We start from the raw sequence: 27,787 nt of genomic DNA on the forward strand, positions 1-27,787 counted from the left end.
CCTTGAAAATGGAGGTGCTCCTAGGAGGAGGATCATCTGTAAGAATGAACAGAAAACACGTATACAAGGTTAATGCAATTTGCAAAATAAGCTTCGTAGCCTCTTGGGGCATTTGCTAATTTTCTCACCCTAGGTCGCAGGCATACCTTATAGAATAGAACGATGTCCTCCTCCAAGACTTCAGCCGACCCATCTATGAAACATGGGAACAACACACCGCGGTCTTTGAATTGGAAAAGAATCTCAGCAAAAAAGGCGGGTAGAAACTATTGGTGAAGAATCACAATCCACAGGCTCAATCGACCAGCTTTCTGGAGCAAAGGCAACGAGAAGGCAAGTCACAGGCTCATCCTGAATCAGCTTTTCGGGACAAATGCGGCTAGGGCATTTGCATAAGCAGGGGAGAGGTTACTCAAAAGGCGCTGCATCTGTTGGCCATAGAGTGAAATCAGGTGAGCAAAAGCTCTTCCGATTTGTGCTTTTACTTCAGGAGTTTCAACTGGTGATGGCACAACTTGAGCAAATACATTAACCAAATCTGGGACTAGAAAAAGGATCTGCTTGGAAAATAGAATGAATCGGTAAGAAAACTATGGTCACCTCCATAAAGAAAATGGATAAGAAAACAAGAAAAACAGAAAAGACCAAGTAAGTTCACCTTCTAGGATTACCCGATACACAGGGAGCTTCCATAGAGGGATCCCACATAGTTTGTATGATTCCGTACACATATATTATAAATGTGTGTGTGTGTGTGTAAAGCAGTGTGAGCTTTGAAGATGAAATCAAAGTTCATATCTATAAGCACAAGAATATTCAATCTTCCTAAATAATCTACATGGCACAGATTCAATATTTTGGTCCGGAAGTGGCAATAAGTTGTTGGGATCTAATCCATTGTCACACACATGCAGATGATGCCATGATGGTGAAAGATTTGAAGTTCACGCCCTTTGTTCAACACCAGTATCGTCATCTGATAACTGCATGTTTAAGGGTCAGTGAGGAGGGTTTCTGAAATGGAGAGGTGTTGTGTCGGGTGGGGGTGGGTGGGTGAGGCAGATGGGAAAAAATATTTGTAATCTTTAAATATCATTTGATCCTCGCCCGGTGTGCTGAACAAGATTCGTTCTTCTCCTGCCAAATAGAGTGGGTCTGAGAATATAGTGGTCTCCCTATTATAAAAACTACAGGGTTCATATAAAAATTCAAAGCCCCCCCAGATTCCCATATATTGGCTCCGCCACTCACGCCATTTTGGACTCTAAAAGTAGTGTACGTATAGTGCTGAAGAAAACAACACGCAGATGACGGTGATCGATGAACCAACACCCTAACCGTTATCTGATAATTAATTGCTTGTTTTCACAGTGGCTACTTTTCATCATTTTTTTATAGTAGGGTTGGTGGGGGTTTTTGAATTGGATGAATTATTGGAGAGAAATAGAAGGGTTATGTCAGTTGGCGTGCAACACAAGAGAAAAAAGATTTACATGTTTTACTCTACGTACAGATATAATTTGGATTGGTTGAGAGTAACATACAGCTTGCCGTTCAATATATATATATATATATATATATATATATATATATATATATATCATTAAGAGTAGAGCCTCAAAACCTATCAGTTAGCTAGCTGGTGAGAAGAAAAAGATGGCTTCCAGGACCCAAACAGCGACCAAAATTCCAGTAGTAGATTTCTCCCAAGAGGATTGCTGGAAGTCAGGGACAAGTTCTTGGCTCTCAGTACGCAGAGACGTTTGTAATGCTCTCGAAGAGTTTGCCTGTTTCCTGGCAGTCCTTCCCAACAAAGTTTCCCGGGAGCTTAATGACACCATGTTTGGGACATTCAACGAGTTGTTTGATTTCCCCGACGAAATTAAAGCACAATTTCCTCAGGATAAACCTCTAGTTGAGGGTTACGTAAGGCTGCCTACCCGTGAATCCATGTCATTTCGTTCAAGCACTGAAAAAATAAAGAACGTCACACGTCAACTTTGGCCGGAAGGAAATGACCAGTTTCGGTATAAATTACTGCACATTTCAATAGTTTTAGCAGTTTTTTCTACATCTTGATACTTACTGCTATATGTTTTGTTATCAACACTTTTGATTTCTTTATCAACAAGCTAATGCGAATCTGTCCTTAAACGGTTATACTTGTTCTTCCTAATAATAATAATTTGTTCTTTATATCTTGGGCAGTGAGAGTGCTGATCTGTATTCAAAAGTGATGACAGAATTAAATCAAGTTGTGACAAAAATGGTATTTGAAAACTACAAGGTAGAGAAATACCACGATGATCACATCCAATCGACCATGCCCATTACCCTACTTATAAAATATGATGAACCCAAGACAAATGAAACTGAAACTGTTCTACACAATCATACAGACAAGTGTTTTACTACCATACTCCATCAAGAATCGTATGGTGTTGAGATAAGCACAAAAGATAACGAGTGGATTGGTTATGATCCTCTGCCTTCATCATTATTATTCCTAGCAGGTGATGGACTTCAGGTGCGTCAACACCCTTTCATTAATCTTGCTTTAGTTTCATGGATTTTAGCTCTCTCTTCATGGATATGTCGTTCAGGCATCCTTTTTGTAGGGCTCAGTTCTCAATGTGTTTCAACAATTTAACCATCTATCATTAAGGTCTTCTCTCAAATATATTCTTCTCAAAAATTACCCAAATCCAAAATCATATGATTGTTGGATTAAATGATAGTCATTTTAGTTTTTCCTTTGAAGAACTATATTCGTCTTTTTCTTGACTACAATTGGATCTCTTAATTGTTTTAGATTTGCCTCGTTTTTTTTTACTTTTTTTGGAAAGGATAATCTATGAATAATGAATTAAAATATAAATGATTCAGATTGTTAAAAGAAAGTTATGAAATGGTCATCACAAGATGTCAATCAAATAAGCTTTATTTGAGGGATAACAGAAGTTTATATATAACCTAAGAACTATTACATGACGGAAGTTAGCAATGTATGTGCCAAATTAGCAAAACAATAAGCGGTTATGTGGCTTCTCTAAAAATGTGATTAATCATTGATGTATATTCAAACTAACCTAATAATAGATTAACTTAAACCAATATTAACTCGCAAGCACACGACTCAATAGTAGTATAGATATGCAAGTACGAGGTCAATTTTGCAGGAATTGCCTTAAAACCATTTAAACCAATAATTACGCCAAACTTAATTATACAAACGAATTGAATTTAAGGATTGATTAAAACTAAAATTAACAAGAGAAACTAAAAGATAAACTAAACCAAGACAATGATGAATTTTGAAAATTAAGATACGAAGGCACTAGGACATCAAATCCACCACTAGTAATCCAACCTAGCTTCTATATTACCTATCCGTTGATTAATTCAATTGATGTTGTTGAATAGTTTTCCTTACGCATAAACTACCAATATGGTATTTAGGCTCACCCGTATATCTCCACATGCAACTTGTCTATGGCATTTAGTACAATTATGAACGTACAAAAACTCATTACGTTTTGTGAAAATCTTGAAAACCATGCAAACACTAGGAATACGGTGTTTACCCTAAAAGAATTACAACCCTTAACCACAAGAAGCAAGCCTTAAATTAGCTATAGTATTTAGTCTAATTTACATCAAGTAACTCAATTAAGAATCTTGATGGTAGCTAAGAGTCAAGATAATAAGCACGGTGATTAAGAATCCCATATTAAAGGGCAATCGTAAGATAGGCAAAATAAGAAAACTAGATCATCTTATTAGGGTTTCATCATTGCCCAGCAAGGGTGTTTAGTTACACATGGTCAAAATAATAACAATAAGTCATGAAAAAGAACAAATAGTACACGAAATAACAACGGTGATGTGCTCCTAAGCACTCCTTTCTCTTTTTGACAAATTTGTGTGTATGGTGACATGTAGAGAGATCATAGGACATATATTTATACTAAAAAAACACTAAAAGGTCTGGTAAAAACTCTCCTAGAAAAACAAAATCCAAAACGATATTGGACACAAACTAAGAAACAATTCTTCTTGACTTGGAGAACATGTGATCCATCTTTCATGTTAAATTTCGGGTCATTCCACCTTCAGTTATGTAGAATTCTGAAAAATAGGAAACTTATAGCTCTATGTCTAGCATATAAGGCAAAACACTTGAAAAAATTGGAAAAACCTTCAAATCTTCATTCTCCCATAGTTGCACAATTTTAACGAGAATGTAACTTTTACGGGATTGATTTGCAGAACTGGAATGTTTGACTTCATGAAAAAACGTGAAAGTTGAACACAACTATCTTAATCCTCTTAAGCTTCCTTCCAATTGACTATAAAAAAATCTCCGAAAAGTCTATTTATGAAAAAAAAAATATCATAAGTTCACAAATTGACTAAATTAATAAAAAGAATTAAAAAGACTATAAAGGCAAATTCCTAACGAATCCTTAAAAAATATGAAGGCATTATCGGGAGGACATACTTCTCATAAAAAAATAGTTAACCAAATTCCGACAGCATGAATATACATACCCTCGAAAATAACCATTCTATTTCCAACGACAATATCGTTTATTGTTAAGACGATCAGGGCCAAGCCTTCCTACCAAATAAAGTACAATTCAAGCGGCCATTGGGACTATTTTTGAATGCATTATGTGTGTCGAAAAAACAATTCATTTCATTTGACATGTTTTTTTCTTGTAGTGTAAGGCAATGTAAGTTTCAAGAACAAAGGGACAGATGAAATGTGTTTAACAACCTAACTTAAACTTTTGATAACTATATTTTATTGATGTTGTTTGCATGCGTCGTTTATTTGGCCTAGGTTTGGAGTAACGACAGAATAAAATCTTGTATGCACAGAGTCGTTTTGAAGGAAAATAAGGTAAGATACTCGTTTGGACAATTCTTTTGGAACAAAGGAGTGATGTATGTACCAAATGAGCTTACGGACGAGGACCACCCCATGCAGTATAAGCCAATAGACCTAGTGGAATATCTTCAATATTATTATGAAAATATGTCCACCGTGGGATTTGATTTTTCGGTCAAGGACTATTGTGGGAAGCATGACGCCACAAACATGAGTTTGAAAGGTGGTGTTGGAAAATAATAACGGAAAATTTCACGTACTTGGTTTCACTTGTTCTTGTGAGTTTAGCCTTTGCTTATTCAATAAGATGTGTATCTTGTTCTCCATAAATACATCCATACAAAGTTTATCGGAGTTGAACCGAGGTTGTATTCGTATCAAATAATTATACTTTGTATGCATGATTCTTGTTATGCTGTGCTGTGTTGTTTCCAAATGGAATCAATCCAAAAGCCTGTTGTTTCAAAGGAGATGGTGCTCACATTCCCTCTATCTCAAACTGTCTACACAACATAACAACGATTTAGTATGGAAAGTGATTTTTGCACGCCGTTTTCAATTCTCGCACATCCTTTATTTGTTTCTAACCATTGGGTTGAACAAATAGGAGAGCCGGGAGCTAAAATTTAGAGGGGCGTGCAAAAATTACTCCCCTTTCGGATTCCGTCAACATGGCTTAGTTGTCGCTCCTATCGACTCTAGTTACTAACCATGGAAAAACATAAATTAACCATACTCAAGTCCCAACTGAAAATTAGTACATAGCAAAACACATTTCTTAAATAACACAAAAGTAACCTTGTTACTATGACTGCCGAAAATCGAAAGCGCCAATTTTACCGTTGGCAATTTGATTCTGCAAGCAATAACTTATAGACAACGCTGCGTTAATATACTATGGGTATGCATCATCTTCACTAATTCTGTGAGGGGAAAGGCGAAATTTTCAAACCAATGGAAACCTGACAGCGGACAACCATGATACTCAAACAAATAATAAAATCACGCACATAAAAGTATCAAAGAATGCACACGAACGCTCAACGCCGACCGGAGAATGGAAAGAAGATTCGGGGGGAAAAAGATACCACAGGAAAATAAGGAAGAAGAAGAAAAAGCAGTATCACCAGCCTTGAAAAATGGAGGTGGTAATAGGAGGAGGATCACCTGTAAGAATGAACAAAAACACGTATAGAAGGTTAATGCAATTTGCAAATTAGGCTTCAAAGCCTCTTAGGGCATTTGCTACTTTTCTCACCCTAGGTCGCAGGCATTAGCTTATAGAACGATGTCCTCCTCCAAGATTTCAGCCAACCCATCTATAAAACATGGGAACAACACACCACGGTCTTTGAATTGGAAAAGAATCTCAGCAAGAAAGGCGGGTAGAAACTATTGGTGAGGAATCACAATCCACAGGCTCAATCGAACAGCTTCCTGGAGCAAATGCATCGAGAAGGCAAGTCACTGGCTCACCCCGAATCAGCTTTTCGGGACAAATGCGGCTAGGGCATTTGCATAAGCAGGGGAGAGGTTACTCAAAAGGGGCTGCATTTGTTGGCCATAGAGTGAAATCAGGTGAGCAAAAGCTCTTCCGATTTGTGCTTTTACTTCAGGAGTTTCAACTGGTGATGCCACAACTTGAGCAAATACATTAACCAAATCTGGGACTAGAAAAAGGATCTGCTTGGAAAATAGAATGAGTGGGTATGGTCAACTCCGTAAAGAAAAAGGATAAGAAAACAAGAAAAACAGAAAAGACCAAGTAAGTTCACCTTCTAGGATTACCCGATACACAGGGAGCTTCCAAATAGGGATCCCACATAGTTTGTATGATATACGTACACATATATTATAAATGTGTGTGTGTGTGTGTATAAATGATACATATCTTATCATTTTAATCTACACAAGTTTCAGACTGAAATCATGGAGCTGTGAACTAACCTGGGCATTAGATGATAAAACAAGAGTAGAGACGCAACTATACACCGTCATGGACTCTTCACGATCTTCTTTTAGTGGAAGAACCTTCAAGAAAACAGGAAGTACCTGCAAATTTAACAAGGAGATATATACTTAAGCTCACCAAAACAAAACCAAAATGATGGAAAAATGATAATACTAAGCCAGAAAATGTCATCAGGACACTTACCTGATTCAATGGGATAGATTCAGGGTGCACCATTATCATTCTTGCCACTGCACCAGCTGCGTTATCCCTGACAGCATCATCTGGCTCAGATTCCCCAAATAGTGGGTAAAGTCCACGCAATATGTCACCATAGTATCTGGGAATTGATTAAAGAACACGCTAGTGGAAGGCACATTCTAGATTTCAATGCCAAACTAACTTCTACAAACAACATAATTATAAAGATGATTCATCACAAATCTTGTAATACCTGAACTCAGCACACGAATCAGAGGATCATGAAAATTCCGAAGAAAAAAAAATCAGGAACAAGGAAAAGACACTAAAAATCATAACATAAAAAAAGGATATTCAAAGATTGTTATTGTTTTTCAGTATGCAGTGTCACTACAGATGGAACTATTGACCGGGAATGCCCTTTTGGTTTCATTAGAACATGTCTCGACTTTTTCAACATGTTGGAGGCTCATGAGAAGAAATTATTTTTTATCTATCACCAAAGACTCGAGGGATCAAATTTTGGCAGATTTGTAGTTGAAAACATTCCGTAAGTTCATATGTCTTTATTTAATTTATACATAGAAAAGGCGGTTTATTTATTTATCTCGTTAAACTTTTATGTGGTTTTAGGATTGGGTATGAAAAGGTGGAGCAAAACGGACATCGTGTGGCAAGGCTTTGCTGCAAGGAAACTTTTGTCTGCATCACTTGACCTTGAAGGAAGCAGAAGATGTTGATACACTTTTTGACTCTCCTAATTTAGTTACTGAACGTCCAGACTTTAGTACTGACGCGTTTCTTTTGAAAAGTTTTACACTTAATATGACAAAGTTGAAGAGTAACAAGAGAAAGAGAGAGGGGAATTTTGTGGGATTTGAGTCAGCCAAGTTCTCATACTACGAAGTCGCAATGTTCGAAGACTACGAAGTGATTTATATAGGAAGGCCCACGGAAGACTTTTTGAAATCTTTGAAAGAAACTATCATAGAAAACATCCACCAGTACAAGCAAAGCAAATTATTTTACCGTTAAACATGATTATCATGAGGATTCTCCCCTTTAAAAAGTGTGATCGTTTCTTTCAAAGATTTCAAAAAGTCTTCCGTGGGCCTTCCTATATAAATCAATTTGTAGTCTTCGAACGTTGCGAGTTCGTAGTATGAGAACTTGGCTGACTCAAATCCCACAAAATTTCCCTTTCTCTTTCTCTTGTTTCTCTTCAACTTTGTCATATTAAGTGTAAAACTTTTCAAATGAAACTCGTCAGTACTAAAGTCTGGACGTTCAGTAACTAAATTAGCAGAGTCAAAAAGTGTATCAACATCTTCTGCTTCCTGATGCAGACAAAAGTTTCCTTGCAACAAAGCCACACGATACCCATTTTGCTCCACCTTTTCATACCCAATCCTAAAACCACATCAAAGTTCAACGAGATAAATACATAAATAAATAAACCGCCTTTTCTATGTATAAATTAAATAAAGCCATATATGAACTTACGGAATGTTTTCAACTACAAATCTGCCAAAATTTGATCCCTCGAGTCTTTGGTGATAGATAAAAAATAATGTCTTCTCACAAGCCTCCAACATGTTGAAAAAGCCGAGACATGTTCTAATGAAACCAAAAGGGCCTTCCCACTCAATAGTTCCATCTGTAGTGACACTGCATAATGAAACCAAAAGGGCCTCCCCACATACATTGCAACAATTCCAACTAATTCAGTAGCTCTTGCTCGTGAACGAAGATCCTCATCATTACTAAGCACCAAGAAACTTTTCATCAACTCTAAAACCCTTTCAGCATACGGAACGAATGCCTGTTCTGCCGCAGATGCCACCGAACCAATCGCAGACTGCAAAATGATGCAAATCAATAAATTTAAAACCAAACCATTCACTGAATATATATATATATACACACACATTTATATAATTAATTTACTTTAAATCTTTAGGTCAAAGAAGACCACCATATCATGCATGTCTCCTGTAAATTACGAGGGCTATTATGGAGGGCCCCCAGTAGTTTTCCCATCAACGGATCAAGGAATGGAAGAATTTCCTCACCCATGTTGTCACAAAATGCTGCCAAAGCATAATATGACTTCTCCTGCACATAAAGATTGTTTTAGTCATTATCAAATACATATGAATAAACTATACCAATCTTCTAATTTCCTTCTACCAAACATACCTTCACTTCGTCAGATGCATCCTCAAGGGCATTCAAAATGCAAGGAAGTACACTTTGATAGTGGGAAACAATTTCCGGCTGCAAATGCTCTGCAAACTGACCCAATGTAAATGATGCAGCCCCCCTAACCATTTCCTCAGGATCTCTCAGAGCGCCTAAGACAATATGAAGAACTGGATCCAACTTATCTTTTATCATCTCCAAACAACCCTCTGAAATTACACCTAAAGCGGTAACAGATGCTTCCCGATATTTTGGATTTGCATTTTTACTGCTTAAAGAAGAAAATTCAAAGACAGGGTGGAAAACATGCTTTGGTATGTTCAAAGCCATAGTATCAATAACTTCTGCAGCAGCTCGATCTGGAGCAAGATCATCATCCTTATCTTCAATCATTTGATTCTGCAAGCAATGGGCACATAACTTGCAGAATAGGGATGACCAGCTTATGCTTTTTGAGGGAATTGGATTTATACTTTGCTAGCCATGAAACTATCTGAATTGCCTGAGAAGCAACAAGAAGAACAAATATGAGGAGTATTCACAGACAGAGAGCCTTTGTTTATTACAAAGCAGATAAGTTAACTTACAGGCAAGCTTATTGGGACCCAACAGTTTACCGATGGACCCAAGTTTGTTTTTCATTTTTTTCTTTTTTGCCACTTCACCTTTCCATTTTTCACTCGTTTAAAATTTAAAAAAGAAAAACTGAGAAGCACAAAAGCCACAGCAGCTCCACCTTCCGTCAGTGTCTGTAACAGCTGTGCTGCCGGAAAATTGCCCCCTCCTCTCTCTCTCTTTCTCTCTTCATTTCCCTCTTCTCTCCTACCCTCTCTGTATGCAACTATCAAATCCGACCAGCCCGGCCCCCAGATCGCGGGTCAAAACCCTAGGCTGCAACAACCCAAAATCACAATACAATGCTACAGATCCCCACATACAACTGATAGAGCTGACAGGAATAAGCACCCCAAGCAACAGAGAGAGCACAAAATCCAGTAAACTGGATCTGCAAGAGCTGGTTAGCATCATATGTGAGGGGCAGAGTTGCGCGGTTTGCAGAGAGAGGGGAAAGAGAGAGAAAGAGAAATAGTAAGCGGGTGGGAGCTACTATGGTTTTTAGTTGTCTCCGTATTTCTTTTTTGTATCTTGAAGGCCAAAATATAAAGTGGCAAAAAAATTGAGTCTCAAACAAGAACTGTTAGGTCCAGTCCCAAACTTATCAGCCCAACCAAAGACTAGGAGCTCATAGAGAAAAGGCGAGGAAACTTTTGACCGTATATACTAACCTGATGATGTGTATTAGATTCTAAACTTTGAGTTGAAAAAACTTCAAAGAGAGAATTGCACAATGGATTTAACAGATTCACCAAGAAGAGGTGCTGGAGATTCAATCAACTCATCAAAAATTTCAAAAGCAATAATAGCAACATCCTCCTCGCCAGCTGCAAGGCATTGTCTTGATACATTTAAGATGCTAGGTATGAATTCCCGAAATTTCACCTAGATTGGTATGAATAAGATAAATGCCAACAAAAATAAACTAATTAGTTACAACGTAAGAAATTTGGGAGAAATGTAAAATAACACTAAAAACGAAATGCCTGTTTGGCATGCTTGACATCAGATTACTTGGAATACAATGCCAAAGTAATAAGATTGTCATATTCGGTCAATTAGACTTGGGCTCTTATGTTGGTATATTTCAGAACTTTGATTAGCGTGGTCACTGCTTGGTGTTCAAATTAATCCAATTTACAATTGACTATCACCTGTGGTTTTGATGAGAGAGTAATTTTCTCTTGTGAAAATTTTATTCTGAAATGCTATTTTTCATCAACCATAGAGCACATAGCAAGCCATGATCAGATCCCATGAAATTGAAGCATTAGGTATGTTTAAAGATGTAACAGCCAATGAATATATATGATCATATGCAGTAGAAAAAAAAATACATAAAAGGAAAAATAACCATAGGTCTGATGTGTCTGTCAAATACATAACAGTTGAGTGTAATGTAAGAGAAATGAATATATGCGCTAAACCAAAATTTTTCTTACCACAACCAATCAAGAGCATGTTCCATCATACCAAGAGAAGACTGAATTTATTTGTTCATTTTTCTCAACCAAGAAATAGAAACTCTTGTTGTTACGGTGATGGAACCTTATAAATAATACAATAGTTGCTTTACTTTATATTTCAAAAGGCTCATCTGTTGAGTGGTCTTTGTGCTTGAATTTCCTTTTCTTTCATTCTTTAAATAGAATGCATTGTGCTATCATTCTGAATAGTAAACACATAGTAATTTATGGGAAATTTTCATCTTCAACATCATTTTAGGTTATCCAACTTACCCAAGTATTAAGGATAAAACAGAATATTGAAGAACATATTGCTAATAAAAGAATTTATTAATGATACTTTAGTTTCATTTTTTATATCATTTTTTATATAAATACAAACTCACCACTTCAACCCCATCATGAGTGAATTCCAGAAAAGACCCTACGGCCCTGGCACAATAATTAAAAGATTCAATTAAGAAAATACAAGCTAATCACTTGTTAGCAAAAGAAGCATAAAATATCAAAACTATGAATGGATAAATACTAAGCATTACTTGAGCGCAGCAACTCTGACACAGTTGCTTGTCTCATCCTGCAGGCATTGAGCTTGCAAATCTGCGAAATGTGGCCGAAACGTATTCCCTATTGTTTCAGTCAAAGAGCTGAACAGGATCAATGCCACCTTATTCCAACAAAGCAAAACCAACCATATAAATCAGTATATTGAATATGAACTACATAACAGCATGAACAAGATTGTGCATTAACTATTGAATGATGTGGAATGCCCAATTCCAAAAACAAATTTTGTCTCCGGTAAACAATATTTTGTAGAATACAGTCTCGCCAACAAAAGAGTTTGGTTGAACATGCTTCAAGAATTTTCCTAGAAAATCCTTTTGCCACTTTTTATTTTTTTACTTTTGAGAAAGAAATGAAATTTCATTGCAAATGATGATGAAATTACAAAAGTGAACAAGATGTTCACAAAGTAAAAACAAAGCCAAAAAAAGAACAATCAGTGTAACAACAGAAGAAATCCCCCTAAAAAGCAGCTACGAAAACTCCATAAAGCCTTATCCCACTAAGTGGGGTCAGTTGTATAAATCCTAGAACACCACTGCGGTCGATTTTGCGCCAAGTCTTCCGTTAGCTCCAAGTACTCCATATCTTTTCTTAGAGTCTCTTTCTAAGTCTTCCTAGGTCTTCCTCTACCCATTTTGCCCTCAGCAGCTAAACCTCTGTCTCATAATCACAAATTCTAACCGGAGCATTTATAGGTCTTCGATTCACATGTCCAAATCACCTTAACCGATTTTCTCTCATCTCATCTTCTATTATATCAAGTCCTACTTTACCTTGGATATCCTCGTTCTTAATCTTGTCCTTTAACGTGTGTCCACACATCCACCGAAGCATTCTCATCTTTGTTACACTCATTTTTTGCCCGTGTTGATGCTTGACCACCCAATATTCCGTGCCATAAATTGGAAAGAAAAAAAAAACAGCTTTAAAATCCCGAAGACAATAAACAAATTTTCTCCCATAACTCCTCTCTGCTACTTCTTTCCGTCCATATTACCCATAAAACAGCCAAAAAAACCCAACCCCGTAAAGTCACAAGTATTCAATTTTGCAAATAATGCACCAAAGGTTTTGGCTTAACAAACATTACAACTCCTCTTGTGAGTAATGTCATAAGTATTCACGAACTTTCAGGATTAAATATAGAGGGCAATGCAGCTAACATGGGGAACGATATAGGGAGCGCAACAAGGAAAAATAAACGGGCTTCCTTCAGAACACAACGGAAATTACCTCTCTATGTTCTTCCTGTGCACTCTGACTACATTGAAACAGAAAGGGCAACAAATCCGGCCATTCTCCAGCTGGGACTGCATATTTTGCGACGACACTAACCACATTGGCACTGGCTCGCCTCACCGGCGGACTGCATAAACACCACGAAATCAATAAGCAAACCAATTCAAATACAAAGCAAATAAATCACACAGGAGCTCAAGCAATTAAGCATCACCCCAAATAAAAAACAATCCAATCGAGATAAATTCAGACCTGTGCTCCATTGTGATGCTCTCAATGAGGGACTGCTTAACGAGGTGTTTAATCTGGGGTGAGAGCTTGGCCCAGTGTCCAGTGATCTTCTTCCTCAGAAGCACTGCTGCCAATTGCCTCACGTTCGGCGTCTTGGCGGTGCGGAGGTGCTATACGAGCGCGGGAACCACCTGAGGGTCCTTGGCCAACCGCTTTATCTGGTCCTCCGCCTGCCGCCGGGCGTCGTTGTCCGGCATCAGGAATTGTATCAGCAAGAGCTCTAGTGACTGCGACATGTCGTCTGCTCTAGTCTCTCTCTCGCTCTGTCTGTATATCTAGGGTTTCTGGTATCGTTCGTGCGACGCCGTTTCGGGTGGGGCAAGTTTCCAGCGAAAGGGAAATGGAGGCGTTGCCTTTTGTTGTAGTGCGAGGGTTTTTTATTAAGGTTTTGTGGGGAGGGACTCTCTGCTGCTGCCGCCGCCGCTTTGCTTTGGAGTGAAGGCTTTTTATACGCTGTGGGGACACGCTGGACAGACAAGTAGGTTGTCCCAGGACACTTCAAATTAAGAGCGGCCTTCTAATGTTGGTTTGGTATGCCTTCTTTTTCTATCACTAACTATTTGATGTAATGTCTGTTGTTCTTGCTCGTTCAGCAAGTTATATTGAGAACATTCGACAGACTCTTAATAATACTTATTAGATTATTTCGGCATATGTTGATATATATTGACATATGTGTAACATGGTTTGGTTGACGACAACAAACACATCAAGTGTTCAATGAAATGCCTCAAGAAAGAAATTGAAATTGTTTTGCACACTTCATGCTCTATTTCTTTGAAAAAATTAGACAATTAACATTGAGACCCGTTAAATTCAAAACCTGAATTCGTCACTACTAAAATCTATTGTTGCTTAGATGTGTGCCTAATAAGTACAATTTGACTCAAAAATTAATAATAGTCAGTGTTTCGAATTCAAAATATTCTCAAAATAAGAAAATTAAGAATCTAAGAATTTTTCTTTGGACATGTGGCACAAAAACAACAGTAAAATGAGATTGCAAAATATAAAGTATGACTTGTTACCCCAGGTACTTCACAAAAACAAAGTTATATTTATGCTACGTAATCAGTTTTAATAGATTTTTAAACCAACTTGATGGTAATTTTGCCTCAAAATTTTTTATCGATTCACAAAATTTTGTAATTACGACCAGAAGCATGGATTATGTAAATCAATATGTAGCTCTGCTGGATCGTTTGAAATTGATTTTTTCATTTGTGGGCTCTCCTGGAGGACCCTGTGCATTTGCACCAGTCCCTTATAGTGGTCTTGTGCGAGATATGCCGTCCCTTAATACGTAATTACTTGGGAAACAAGATTCCCGAGTGCTTGAGCCTTCACAGATACCATTGATGTCCGATTAATTCATTGGCTGAGTTATGCAGCAGCGATATAAAGGTCGTACCCAATGCACAAGCTCCCGCTTTACGCAGGGTCTAGGAGAGGTGAATGTCGGCTAGCCTTACCCCCATTTTATGGAGAGGCTGCTCCCAAGTCTCGAACCTGAGACCTACCGCTCATGGGCGAAGGCACTTGCCATCGCACCAAGTGCGACCTCTCAGCAGCGATATACTGTGTATAAATATATCTGTTGCAGGAAAAACCTAACGCAAACACTTCTGGAGTCGAGCGGAAAACCCCATCGACAGTGGGTGCTGGTGAGCTGCCTACATTTGGGTTGAAAACGAACCCAGAGAGGAATGTAGCACCCTGCGCCAGCTTAGTGAAACAACTGAGAAAAGCTTAGGTCAGCACATAAACAGTGAGAAGCGCATGGCCAAGGAAGCAAGACTAAGAGCTCAGCAACTCGACAAGATCCCTCCGGCAATGTATTATCGTCACAATTTTCTAAGCATAAAGAGACTGACGGTATCACAAACACCGTTTTTTGTTGATGATTAGTTTTATTCAGAATCACTTATGACAATTATCAATTAATAACACCACCAACACATATGCAAATCAAAGCAAAATGGTCGACCCAAATTAATAGGCACTGCATAAAATGATATCCCAAAAGCAGAAGTACAAGTAAAGCAAATCCATATTAAACATAGAAAACTCTACCATGTATATCTGCCAGCCACGAATGTCGACGATTGAGCTATCTAGCTTAAGTATTCCAAGTCAGACATAAATCCATAAGAACATGTAATATAGCGCGCTGAAACGAATGATAAATCAGAAGGATGATATATCATTGCTCAAAAGGGTAGGACTAGGAGGACCCTAACTGTCGAAGAACTCTTCCCATGAATCAGTTTCCTCCTTCTTTTTGTTCCACTCCGGGCATTCTGAGATCCTGTGATGACCAATCTCATTACAAAAGGAACACCAAAGGATATTAACACGCTGCCCGTATATTTCATAGCCCTTGCCAACTTGAGTTACGCCGAAGGGGAGACGTCTCCTCCATGGACAGTGTTCAGGAGCGTGGCCCAACTTAGTGCAAATTGGACAACTAGACGGCAATTCGGAAACTATGCGTGGCTCGACTATGCATTTGGGAATTTTGTCCTCCTTGAACAAAGCTGGGCTAGTACTCTTCTCCTCTAGTTGGATTTGAGCCAGTGAGTCTGCAGCAGCCTTTACATTCTTGAGGTGAATCGTCGGAGAGTCTTTAACAGCCGCCTTTTTTTCTTTCTTCTTCTCTGCGTGTTTGGGAAAATGTACCGATATTACTAGCATTGATAAGCTAAGTAGGCCATCCGGATCCAGGTTCTTAATTCCTTTATATTCTCGATCTCATTCAATCATTATAAATACTTACTACTACGGCTTCACTCTCAATTACGTGCTATTACTCTGGGTTAATTTGTTAGGACAACAAAGTTAAATATGTATAAAATAAATAGCTACTGGAAATTAACACTCCCCTACGACTACGAAGTTTTGTTGAAAATTCTTTCGACATAAGTAACCGGCATGGCCAAATCAAACTGAATTGCGATAATTGATTGATTGTGAATAGAATATCATCTAGCTAGCTACGAAATTCGGTGGAAAATTATCCTCAGTAACCGGGCAGATCAATCAAGTATCTTAATTGACTGTGGAAAGAATATCTAGCTATTAATAATTAAACGAATTAATTTATAAAATATATAAAATAAAATAAAAACACATATTTTCAACATAACGGATTTTGAATTTTTATGAACAAGGCATCAAGAACCCTAATTAAGTTCAAGCTCTGTAACCCTTAAAATAATAAAATATATGCAGATTGCAACGAGCATACGTAGGCCAGTTATGCTTTTGTAAATTGGAAATTACAGATAATCTTCCTCCTCACAAACCCTAAAAACGAAAATTGAAAAGCAAACCAAAAGGACTCCGAATCTCACCTCGGAGCTTCGTCGATTGGGCTGGAATTGGGTTCTTCCCCTTCCCGGATCCTTGTCTGGCGAGGGACTTGGACTTAGCCTTCGCCTTCGATGTGGCTTTGGTTTGGCGGTACATGGTTTTTGTCAGAGAGAGATTGCGGTTGCACGAGTTCTTTTTTATTTTGTTTTGTTTTAGTTGGATTATATGGTATGCTAAACCTTACTTAAATACTAAACCTTCAAACTGGAATTTGACTATAATACCCTTCATATTTAATTTGATTATCTCCGTTTTTTTTTTGTTTCCTTTTTAGTCTAATGCGGCCCTAACTCTCCATTAATTGTGTGGGCTGGGCTAATAACAAAGATAAATTAACATTTAACGAACGAGTGAAGCTTGAATCAACTTGGAATTGTTATGAGATTTACTAACAAATTTCAAACGTGTCTTGCGAAGATGACCATGAATGTAGCATCTGCATAATTGAAATTTGAACTCTGAAAGGTAATTGAGTGCTGGAAAGTAGTTGAAGTTTCATAGACATTATCCCCCACCAGAGTTAACTTGTGCCCCAAGCAACCATTACACACGGACTCAAAACTAACAATCGACACAAAAGAAAGAGAACGTCCAAATTAACACCTACAACCAATGCCGACTCTGAGGGGGTGCAATAGGTGCCACCGCACAGGGCCCCTAAATCAGAAGGCCCCTGATTTTTCAAATTTGCACACACACACACACATATATATAGTAGCATGTGTAGAATATTACAAACTTGAGTCTTAGCGCAAGTGGTATTACTGCTTCTTTATAGCCCCCTAGGATATGGGTTCAAAACTCGTCTCCATCATCTTTTTAGTTTATTTTTATTAAATACATAAGCTTCCACAAAATAATATAAAAATTCCACACAATAACATGAGAATTTGAACCATGACCCTCTAAAAAGTTAAGGAAAAACAATGTGTCACCTTTCCACTTGTCGATTTGTTAAATTTGTTTGTGCTATTAGAATTTATAGAAACTCAATTAAAAACCAAAATTATTTTTTTGAACAAAAAAATAAAACAATAAAATTCTTGGTGTCTTTTAGGGCCTCCAAATCACTTTCGCATAGGGCCCTAAAATCTAAAGGCCGGCCCTGCCTACAACCATCACTTAACCGAAAATCCACAAAACTTGAAAGATCAACGAGGACTCGAAAATGAAGAAGCTTGCCTTCTTGAGGGCAAGGTGTAAGTACAATTGTTGATTAAAAATACACGCACACCCCCAAAGAAAACACCACCAGTGCATGCAAATCAAACCAAAGCAAAGCGTCGATCCAAATTAATAGGAAATGCACAGACATGATAATCCAATACATGTGCGAGCAAAGGAAGCCAAATTAAATACAGAAAACACCCAACAACAAAGGGTGTATACAGTGAGTGAAGAGACTAGAAGAACTCTAAGTTCATTGCAGCAACGACGTCCTCATATTAGTGGTTAATTTGGTATTGTGAATTACATGTTTACGCATTCAATTACGTGCTACTACTCTGGGTTAATTTGTTAGGACAACAAAGTTAAATATGTATAAAATAAATAGCTACTGGAAATTAACACTCCCCTACGACTACGAAGTTTTGTTGAAAATTCTTTCGACACAAGTAACCGCCCTGGCCAAATCAAACTAAATTGCGATAATTGATTGATTGTGAATAGAATATCATCTAGCTAGCTACGAAATTCGGTTGAAAATTATCCTCAGTAAACGGGCAGATCAATCAAGTATCTTAATTGACTGTGGAAAGAATATCTAGCTATTAATAATTAAACGAATTAATTTATAAAATATATAAAATAAAATATAACACATATTTTCAACATAAGAAGGGATTTTGAATTTTTATGAACAAGGCATCAAGAACCCTAATTAAGTTCAAGCTCTGTAACCCTTAAAATAATAAAATATATGCAGATTGCAACGAGCATACGTAGGCCAGTTATGCTTTTGTAAATTGGAAATTACAGATAATATTCCTCCTCACAAACCCTAAAAACGAAAATTGAAAAGCAAACCAAAAGGACTCCGAATCTCACCTCGGAGCTTCGTCGATTGGGCAGGAATTGGGTTCTTCCCCTTCCCGGATCATTGTCCGGCGAGGGACTTGGACTTAGCATGCGCCTTCGATGTGGCTTTGGTTCGGCGGTACATGGTTTTTGTTAGAGAGAGATTGCGGTTGCACGAGTTCTTTTTTATTTTGTTTTGTTTTAGTTGGATTATATGGTATGCTAAACCTTACTTAAATACTAAACCTTCAAACTGGAATTTGACTATAATACCCTTCATATTTAATTTGATTATCTCCGTTTTTTTTTTTTGTTTCCTTTTTAGTCTAATGCGGCCCTAACTCTCCATTAATTGTGTGGTTTGGGCTAATAACAAAGATAAATTAACATTTAACGAACGAGTGAAGCTTGAATCAACTTGGAATTGTTACGTGATTTACTAACAAATTTCAAATGTGTCTTGCGAAGATGACCATGAATGTAGCATCTGCATAATTGAAATTTGAACTCTGAAAGGTAATTGAGTGCTGGAAAGTAGTTGAAGTTTCATAGACATTATCCCCCACCAGAGTTAACTTGTGCCCCAAGCAACCATTACACACGGACTCAAAACTAACAATCGACACAAAAGAAAGAGAACGTCCAAATTAACACCTACAACCAGTGCCGACCATGAGGGGGTGCAATAGGTGCCACCGCACAGGGCCCCTAAATCAGAAGGCCCCTGATTTTTCAAATTTGCACACACACACACATATATATATAGTAGCATGTGTAGAATATTACAAACTTGAGTCTTAGCGCAAGTGGTATTACTGCTTCTTTACAGCCTCCTAGGATATGGGTTCAAAACTCGTCTCCATCATCTTTTTAGTTTATTTTTATTAAATACATAAGCTTCCACAAAATAATATAAAAATTCCACACAATAACATGAGAATTTGAACCATGACCCTCTAAAAAGTTAAGGAAAAACAATGTGTCACCTTTCCACTTGTTAATTTGTTAAATTTGTTTGTGCTATTAGAATTTATAGAAACTCAATTAAAAACCAAAATTATTTTTTTGAACAAAAAAATAAAAAAAATAAAATTCTTGGTGTCTTTTAGGGCCTCCAATTCACTTTCGCATAGGGCCTTAAAATCTCAAGGCCGGCCCTGCCTACAACCATCACTTAACCGAAAATCCACAAAACTTGAAAGATCAACGAGGACTCGAAAATGAAGAAGCTTGCCTTCTTGAGGGCAAGGTGTATGTACAATTGTTGATTAAAAATACACGCACACCCCCAAAGAGAACACCACCAGTGCACGCAAATCAAACCAAAGCAAAGCGTCGATCCAAATTAATAGGCAATGCACAGACATGATAGTCCAATACATGTGCAAGCAAAGGAAGCCAAATTAAATACAGAAAACACCCAACAACAAAGGGTGTATACAGTGAGTGAAGAGACTAGAAGAACTCTAAGTTCATTGCAGCAACGACGTCCTCATATTAGTGGTTAATTTGGTATTGTGAATTACATGTTTACGCATTCAATTACGTGCTACTACTCTGGGTTAATTTGTTAGGACAACAAAGTTAAATATGTATAAAATAAATAGCTACTGGAAATTAACACTCCCCTACGACTACGAAGTTTTGTTGAAAATTCTTTCGACACAAGTAACCGCCCTGGCCAAATCAAACTAAATTGCGATAATTGATTGATTGTGAATAGAATATCATCTAGCTAGCTACGAAATTCAGTTGAAAATTATCCTCAGTAACCGGGCAGATCAATCAAGTATCTTAATTGAATGTGGAAAGAATATCTAGCTATTAATAATTAAACGAATTAATTTATAAAATATATAAAATAAAATAAAACACATATTTTCAACATAAGAAGGGATTTTGAATTTTTATGAACAAGGCATCAAGAACCCTAATTAAGTTCAAGCTCTGTAACCCTTAAAATAATAAAATATATGCAGATTGCAACGAGCATACGTAGGCCAGTTATGCTTTTGTAAATTGGAAATTACAGATAATATTCCTCCTCACAAACCCTAAAAACGAAAATTGAAAAGCAAACCAAAAGGACTCCGAATCTCACCTCGGAGCTTCGTCGATTGGGCTGGAATTGGGTTCTTCCCCTTCTCGGATCCTTGTCCGGCGAGTGACTTGGACTTATCCTTCGCCTTCGATGTGCCTTTGGTTCGGCGGTACATGGTTTTTGTCATAGAGAGATTGCGGTTGCACAAGTTCTTTTTTATTTTGTTTTGTTTTAGTTGGATTATACGGTATGCTAAACCTTACTTAAATACTAAACCTTCAATCTGAAATTTGACTATAATACCCTTCATATTTAATTTGATTATCTCCGGTTTTTTGTTTATTTTTTAGTCTAATGTGGGCCTATCTGTCACGCCCCGGTTCCAACATATGTCGAGAATCAACACGTGACAAGGAAAATAACGTCCGTTGAATACGATATAAGTTACGGAATAAAAATATTTTAACTGATACACCAAAATAATATGAAGGTGGCTAAGTTCTCCACAAAATATTTACAAATATGAACAACCCAAAAAGAAGCATAATCTTTACTTTACTAAGAACAAGATTGAGGTGCTAAAAAAAAAGTCCCAAAAAATAAAGTACAAGATAGGATATAGGGGTAACCTAGCACTCCAAATCTCTGATAACTGTACCGCTACCCCACCTACGAACCTCTAGAAGCTACTCATACTTGTTACCTGTAAGATCAATGCCTACACCATCGAAATAGTACACGGGGCAAACAACAACCCGGATAAGTTACGAAGCTTGTGTGAGCGATAAATAATACAAGTATATGATACTAATAATAAAACTAACCACCATTCACAATTATAAACCTTGAATATAAATCATTTATAAGAAATCGCTACCAAACCTTGCAACCTCCGAAGGGGTCACACATACATCCAACGAGTTTTCTAAATCAAAACTCAGAGTTCTCAAAGCCACATTCACATATATATTCAAAACTAGATTTAGAGAGACGTCGTTTGGCCAAAGCCTATGCAAATAACCAATTAGGAAGTGGCCCCCCAAAACGGATCAACCAAGCAAAGCCACCCCTAAGAAAGTAACCAAGAAGGTAGTGACCCCCCATTGCGGATTACCAAGCAGAGTCACCCCTAAGAAAATAACCAAATAGGTAGTGGCCCCCCAATGCGGATTAACCAAGCAGAGTCACTCCTATAACTATTGGAAGGTGATCACCCGATGCGGATTAACCAAGCATGATCACCTTTAAATGTGTATGGCCATACCTAGGCTATAAGGATCGCCCAACGCGGATTAACCAATCGCGATCCACAAATAGTATGGTCCCCTAACGCGGATAAACCAAGTAGGACCATCCAGGACCATTGCTATATGGTGCAGACTTAGTGTCACCTAACCCCATGACACTAGGGTAATGGTCCTTCACAATCCATCATTTTTATCATCCATCACATATATATCCCAAAACACAATCCATCATTTTTATCAACCATCACATATATATCCCAAAACACAATCCATCATAGTTCAAATATCCAAGTCACTTACTGTTTCATAAGTATATCGACGTTACTAGCAACAATTATTTAGCATCAGAACTATTTTAAGAATCCATAGTATAACCACAAAGTTTATTAGCACAGAGGATTTCAAAGCAATAACCATAATACATAGATTAGAACCACTCACCTGAGATCCACACTAACGCACTCAAACACGAGAGTCAAGGCATCACGTTCTATCACCGCCTAACAAGGTACAGACCACATTTAGATTTCCTTCGATAATTCACATACTTAAAACTCTTATATATTTCCCACAACAACATTTAATAAGGAATCGAACTGTCATTTTAAGGTAGGGTCCTTGATCTTACTGTCACTTATTCCATAATATCCAATCACTAGATTTTCACTTGTAAGTCCCTAAGGTCCATAAACATTATCTACTATAGCATACTAAAAGTGGTGTCAATTCAATGATAAGATCATCAATCGCTAGAATAATCAAGTGGCGGAGCTTATTGATAAAATACCCAACCAACAACATTTTTATAAATCGAATATCACACATCAGAAAATTTGACTTTCTCCAAAAATTCTCAAATTTTACAGGAATAAAGGTTTCAACAAGTAGAGTAAATTTTATACCTGTGGCCGAGTCCAATTTGGCCAGGAAGACCCTCAAATTGGCTCGCACCCAACGAAACCCTAAGGTGGGTGTCCTTAAATTCGGCTTCCTTGGTGTTCCAACGCTCCAACCACTAGTTGGGTCTTGTTCTTGGGTCCAAGGGAAGTTGATTAAGGGTGATGGTGAATGGTGATACTCTCTGGAATGACAATTTATCATCGAGAACCTCCGGGTTCTCCTATGGAGTTCTACATGAAATAAACCTTAAAAACCCCTGATTTTTGGTAGAAAGGGAAGGAGGAAGGTAGTTGAGCAAGTTGCAAGTGAAGGAGGTAGGAAAATCAACTGGGAAATGGAAGAAATAGCCTGAAATTGGCCGGTTTGAAATTTGGCCGTGGACCTCACGTTTTCACGAATTAGAGGGAAAGAAAGTGCTGTGCCTTTCTTTCCAAATGGGTCTTTAATACCCCTTTTTAAAAAAGGAAAACTAATGAAAAGGGCTTGAAAACTTTGAGTTTTAATGATAAGGACAAAATAAAGGGTAAAGTGAATAGTATCAGGATTGACTTTTTAGTGTAAAAATGTGGTTTTTCGTTAAAGTGAACAGTACCAGGTGCTTTTCGTTAAAGTTCCCTTTTTAAAAATCTAACAGGTTCCTCATTTTTTTTTCTCTACTAACTTAACTTAACCTTTAATCCATGCTTCTCACAATCTATAGTTCACAACTTCAAACATCCGTAACTATATCGTTATAATTCGGACTCGCAAACAGCTTTCACCTATGCGTTCGTGGGTTCGAGACTACTTAAAAATAGTAGTTGTAACCTCAAAATATCGACAAAAGATAAAGATTGATTATGAACTTTCCAACTCGATAACTAATCAATTACTAAACTTAAAATTAATGGAATTAAAATTAACTAATAAAGTTAACATAAGCGCGATATATGAGTTTTAAAATACGAGATATGTAATAATTAGTGAAATTCCGGGGATGGAATTTCACACTATCTCTCCATTATTTGTGTGGGCTGGGCTAATAACAAAGATAAATTAACATTTAATGAACGAATGAAGCTTGAATCAAACTTGGAATTGTTAAGAGATTTACTAACAAATTTCAAACGTGTCTTGCGAAGATAACCATGAATGCAGCATCTGCATAATTGAAATTTGAACTCTGAAAGGTAATTGAGTGCTGGAAAGTAGTTGAAGTTTCATAGACATTATCCCCCACCAGAGTTAACGTGTGCCCCAAGCAACCATTACACACGGACTCAAAACTAACAATCGACACAAAAGAAAGAGAATGTCCAGATTAACACCTACAACCAGTGCCGGCCCTGAAGGGGTGCAATAGGTGCCACCGCACAGGGCCCCTAAATCAGAAGGGCCCCTGATTTTTCAAATTTGCATGCATTTACATATATATATATATATATATATAGTAGCATGTGTAGAATATTACAAACTTGAGTCTTAGCGCAAGTGGTATTACTGCTTCTTTACAGCGGCCTAGGATTTGGGTTCAAAACTCGTCTCCATCATCTTTTTAGTTTATTTTTATTAAATACATAAGCTTCCACAAAATAACATAAAAATTCCACACAATAACATGAAAATTCGAACCATGACCCTCTAAAAAGTTAAGGAAAAACTTGTCTATGGCATTTAGTACAATTATGAACGTTCAAAAACTCATTATGTTTTGTGAAAACCTTGAAAACCATGCAAAACCTTGAAATTCATGCAAACCCTAGGAATATGGTGTTTACCCTAAAAGAATTACAACCCTTAACCACAAGAAGCAAGCCTCAAATTAGCTATAATATTTAGTCTAATTTACATCAAGTAACTCAATTGATAATTTTGATGGTAGCTAAGCGTCAAGATAATAAGCACGGTGATTAAGAATCCCATATTAAAAGGCAATCGTAAGACAGGCAAAATGAGAAAACTAGATTATCATATTAGGGTTTCATCATTGCCTAGCAAGAGGGTTTAGTTACACATAGTCAAATTAATAACAATAAGTCATGAAAAAGAACAAATAGTACTCGAAATAACAACGGTGATGTGCTCCTAAGCACCCCTTTCTCTTTTGGACAAATTTGTGTGTATGGTGACATGTAGAGAGATCATAGGACATATATTTATACTAAAAAAACACTAAAAGGTCTGGTAAAAGCTCTCCTAGAAAAACAAAATCCAAAACGATATTGGACACAAACTAAGAAAGAATTCTTCTTGACTTGGGAGAACATGTGATCCATCTTTCATGCTAGATTTGGGGTCATTCCAGCTTCATTTATGTGGAATTCTGAACAATAGGAAACTTATAGCTCTATGTCTAGGCATATAAGGCACGACACTTGAAAAATTAGAAAAGCCTTCAAATCTTCATTCTCCCATAGTTGCACAATTTTACCGAGAATGTAACTTTTACGGGATTGATTTGCAGAACTGGAATATTTGACTTCATGAAAAAACGTGAAAGTTGAACACAACTATCTTAATCCTCTTAGCTTCCTTCCAATTGACTATAAAAAATTCTCCGATAAGTCTATTTATAAAGAAAAAAATATCATAAGTGCACAAATTGACTAAATTAATAAAAAGAATTTAAAAGACTCTATAAAGACCAATTCCTAACGAATCCTTACAAAATATGAAGGCATTATCGGGAGGACATACTTCTCATAAAAAAATAGTCAACCAAATTCTGACAACATGAATATATATACCCTCGAAAATAACCATTCTATTTCCAACGATAATATCGTTTATCGTTAAGACGATCGGGGCCAAGCCTTCCTACCAAATAAAGTACAATTCGAGCGGCCATTGGGACTATTTTTGAATGCATTATGTGTGTCGAAAAAAAAAATTCATTTCCTTTGACATGTTTTTTTCTTGTAGTGTAAGGCAATGTAAGTTTCAAGAACAAAGGGACAGATGAAATGTGTTTAACAACCTAACTTAAACTTTTGATAACTATATTTTATTGATGTTGTTTGCATGCGTCGTTTATTTGGCCTAGGTTTGGAGTAACGACAGAATAAAATCTTGTATGCACAAAGTCGTTTTGAAGGAAACTAAGGTAAGATACTCGTTCGGACAATTCTTTTGGAACAAAGGAGTGATATATGTACCAAATGAGCTTACGGACGAGGACCACCCCATGCAGTATAAGCCAATAGACCTAGTGGAATATCTTCAATATTATTATGAAAATATGCACACCGTGGGATTTGATTTTTCGGTCATGGACTATTGTGGGAAGCATGACGCCACAAGCATGAGTTTGAAAGGGGGTGTAGGAAAATAATAATGGAAAGTTTCATGTACTTAGATTCACTTGTTCTCGTGGGTTTAGCCTTTGCTTATTCAATAAGACTTGTATCTTGTTCTCTATAAATACTTCCATACGAAGTCTATCGGAGTTGAACCGAGGTTGTATTCGTATCAAATAATTATACTTTGGTATGCTAGATTCTTGCTATGCTGTGCTGTGTTGTTTCCAAATGGAATCAATCCAAAAGCCTGTTGTTTCAAAGGAGATGGTGCTCACATTCCCCCTATCTCAAACTGTCGACACAACATAACAACGATTTAGTATGGAAAGTGATTTTTGCACGCCATTTTCACCTCCCGCACATCCTTTATTCGTTTCTAACCATTGGATTTAACAAATAGGAGAACTGGGAGCTAAAATTTAGAGGGGCGTGCAAAAATTACTCCCCTTTCGGATTCGGTCAACATGGGTTAGTTGTCGCTCCTATCGACTCTAGTTACCAACCATGGATTAATTAGAATTAGATGCCTCATTTTAGATTGTTCTAAATTAAACATCTGTTACTTTTCAACTTTTGATTAAAGTGCTTTTACTTTTAATTAAACTTTATATTCCAGGTATATTCTTAATTTAAGTATTTTATAAATTCTTTTAAATCCATTTCTATGTAAAAACAATGCACTCAATAATATTCATTAATTTATTACTATTTTTATGGAATCTCATCCCTTCCTCAATTTAAGGATTCAATTATATCTACTGCGGTTCAAGATTAATTGGATGAAATATAGTTTTTCCAATTTCCAACTCAACATTTTATATAGATTATAAAAAAACAAGAGTTCGTTTATAATTAAAATTGAGATGTAGACTAGACTGCCTAATTTCATGCAACTGAAAATAAATTTGAATTTTTTAACAACTACTTATAGTAGAAACGTGAACTAAGAGTTTTCACATTTTTATTTTTATTTAAAATTAGTCCTTATTCCAATAATTAATTATTAAGAGTTGACGCAATGTTTTAATGTGAAAAGTTATTTTTTTTTTGGGTTACACAACTTACACATAACGTACCATAAGTTTTGTACGTACCAAAATATGGATAATACAACGTACTAATAACTTGGTACATACTAAATAAAGAATTGCATAACGTACCAAAAGCAAGATTTTATAACATACCAAAATACTAATACATACCCAGATTAAATTTATATAACGTACCAAAAACGTGGTACGTTATATTTAATATATCTGTTTGGTACGTTATATTTCATATATGTGCATTTTATATTTCATAATTGTATGTTAATAGGATGTTTATGTGTTTTTAGAATTTAAAACAAATTATTTGAATAAGAAAAATTAATTTGAACGAAGTATGATAAGATAAGATAGGAAGTTTGTGATGATTTTAGAACATTTGTGATATTATTTTCTGAACTAGTTAGTTAATTAAATACAATAAAAATCATAATTTTTAATTAAAAATTAGTAGA

General features: G+C 36.7%; 3 protein-coding genes across 4 annotated transcripts; 1 reads left to right on the forward strand and 2 right to left on the reverse strand.

Annotated features, from left to right (window-relative positions):
- The first annotated feature begins 1,656 nt into the window (after positions 1 to 1,656).
- On the forward strand, positions 1,657 to 26,546 carry LOC126631686 (probable 2-oxoglutarate-dependent dioxygenase AOP1). 2 transcript variants are annotated; one of them, XM_050301815.1, is made up of 4 exons: positions 1,657 to 2,027; positions 2,209 to 2,527; positions 4,847 to 5,259; positions 26,343 to 26,546. In XM_050301815.1, the coding sequence occupies exons 1-3, from the start codon at positions 1,657 to 1,659 to the stop codon at positions 5,132 to 5,134; spliced, it is 978 nt and encodes a 325-aa protein (XP_050157772.1). In that variant the 3' UTR covers positions 5,135 to 5,259; positions 26,343 to 26,546. The 2 variants fall into 2 exon arrangements, with proteins under 2 accessions (XP_050157772.1, XP_050157773.1); XM_050301816.1 differs by having other exon boundaries at positions 26,444 to 26,546.
- LOC126631512 (uncharacterized) lies at positions 5,601 to 13,945 on the reverse strand. The gene is given in 15 exon segments (XM_050301632.1): positions 5,601 to 6,061; positions 6,153 to 6,577; positions 6,842 to 6,946; positions 7,050 to 7,185; positions 7,758 to 7,865; positions 8,564 to 8,904; positions 9,027 to 9,161; positions 9,246 to 9,635; positions 9,637 to 9,750; positions 10,535 to 10,579; positions 10,581 to 10,748; positions 11,716 to 11,761; positions 11,869 to 11,996; positions 13,133 to 13,265; positions 13,391 to 13,945. Coding segments are annotated over 14 exon segments (2,325 nt in total). The 5' UTR covers positions 13,666 to 13,945; the 3' UTR covers positions 5,601 to 6,061; positions 6,153 to 6,376.
- Positions 15,398 to 21,087, reverse strand: LOC126631688 (uncharacterized). Its single transcript, XM_050301818.1, has 2 exons — positions 20,922 to 21,087; positions 15,398 to 16,086 (listed from the first exon to the last, which is right to left on the reverse strand). The coding sequence occupies exons 1-2, from the start codon at positions 21,046 to 21,048 to the stop codon at positions 15,665 to 15,667; spliced, it is 549 nt and encodes a 182-aa protein (XP_050157775.1). The 5' UTR covers positions 21,049 to 21,087; the 3' UTR covers positions 15,398 to 15,664.
- Positions 26,547 to 27,787: the final 1,241 nt, after the last annotated feature.

This window comes from Malus sylvestris, chromosome 8 (genome assembly GCF_916048215.2).
Source record: "Malus sylvestris chromosome 8, drMalSylv7.2, whole genome shotgun sequence".
Lineage (NCBI taxonomy): Eukaryota > Viridiplantae > Streptophyta > Magnoliopsida > Rosales > Rosaceae > Malus > Malus sylvestris.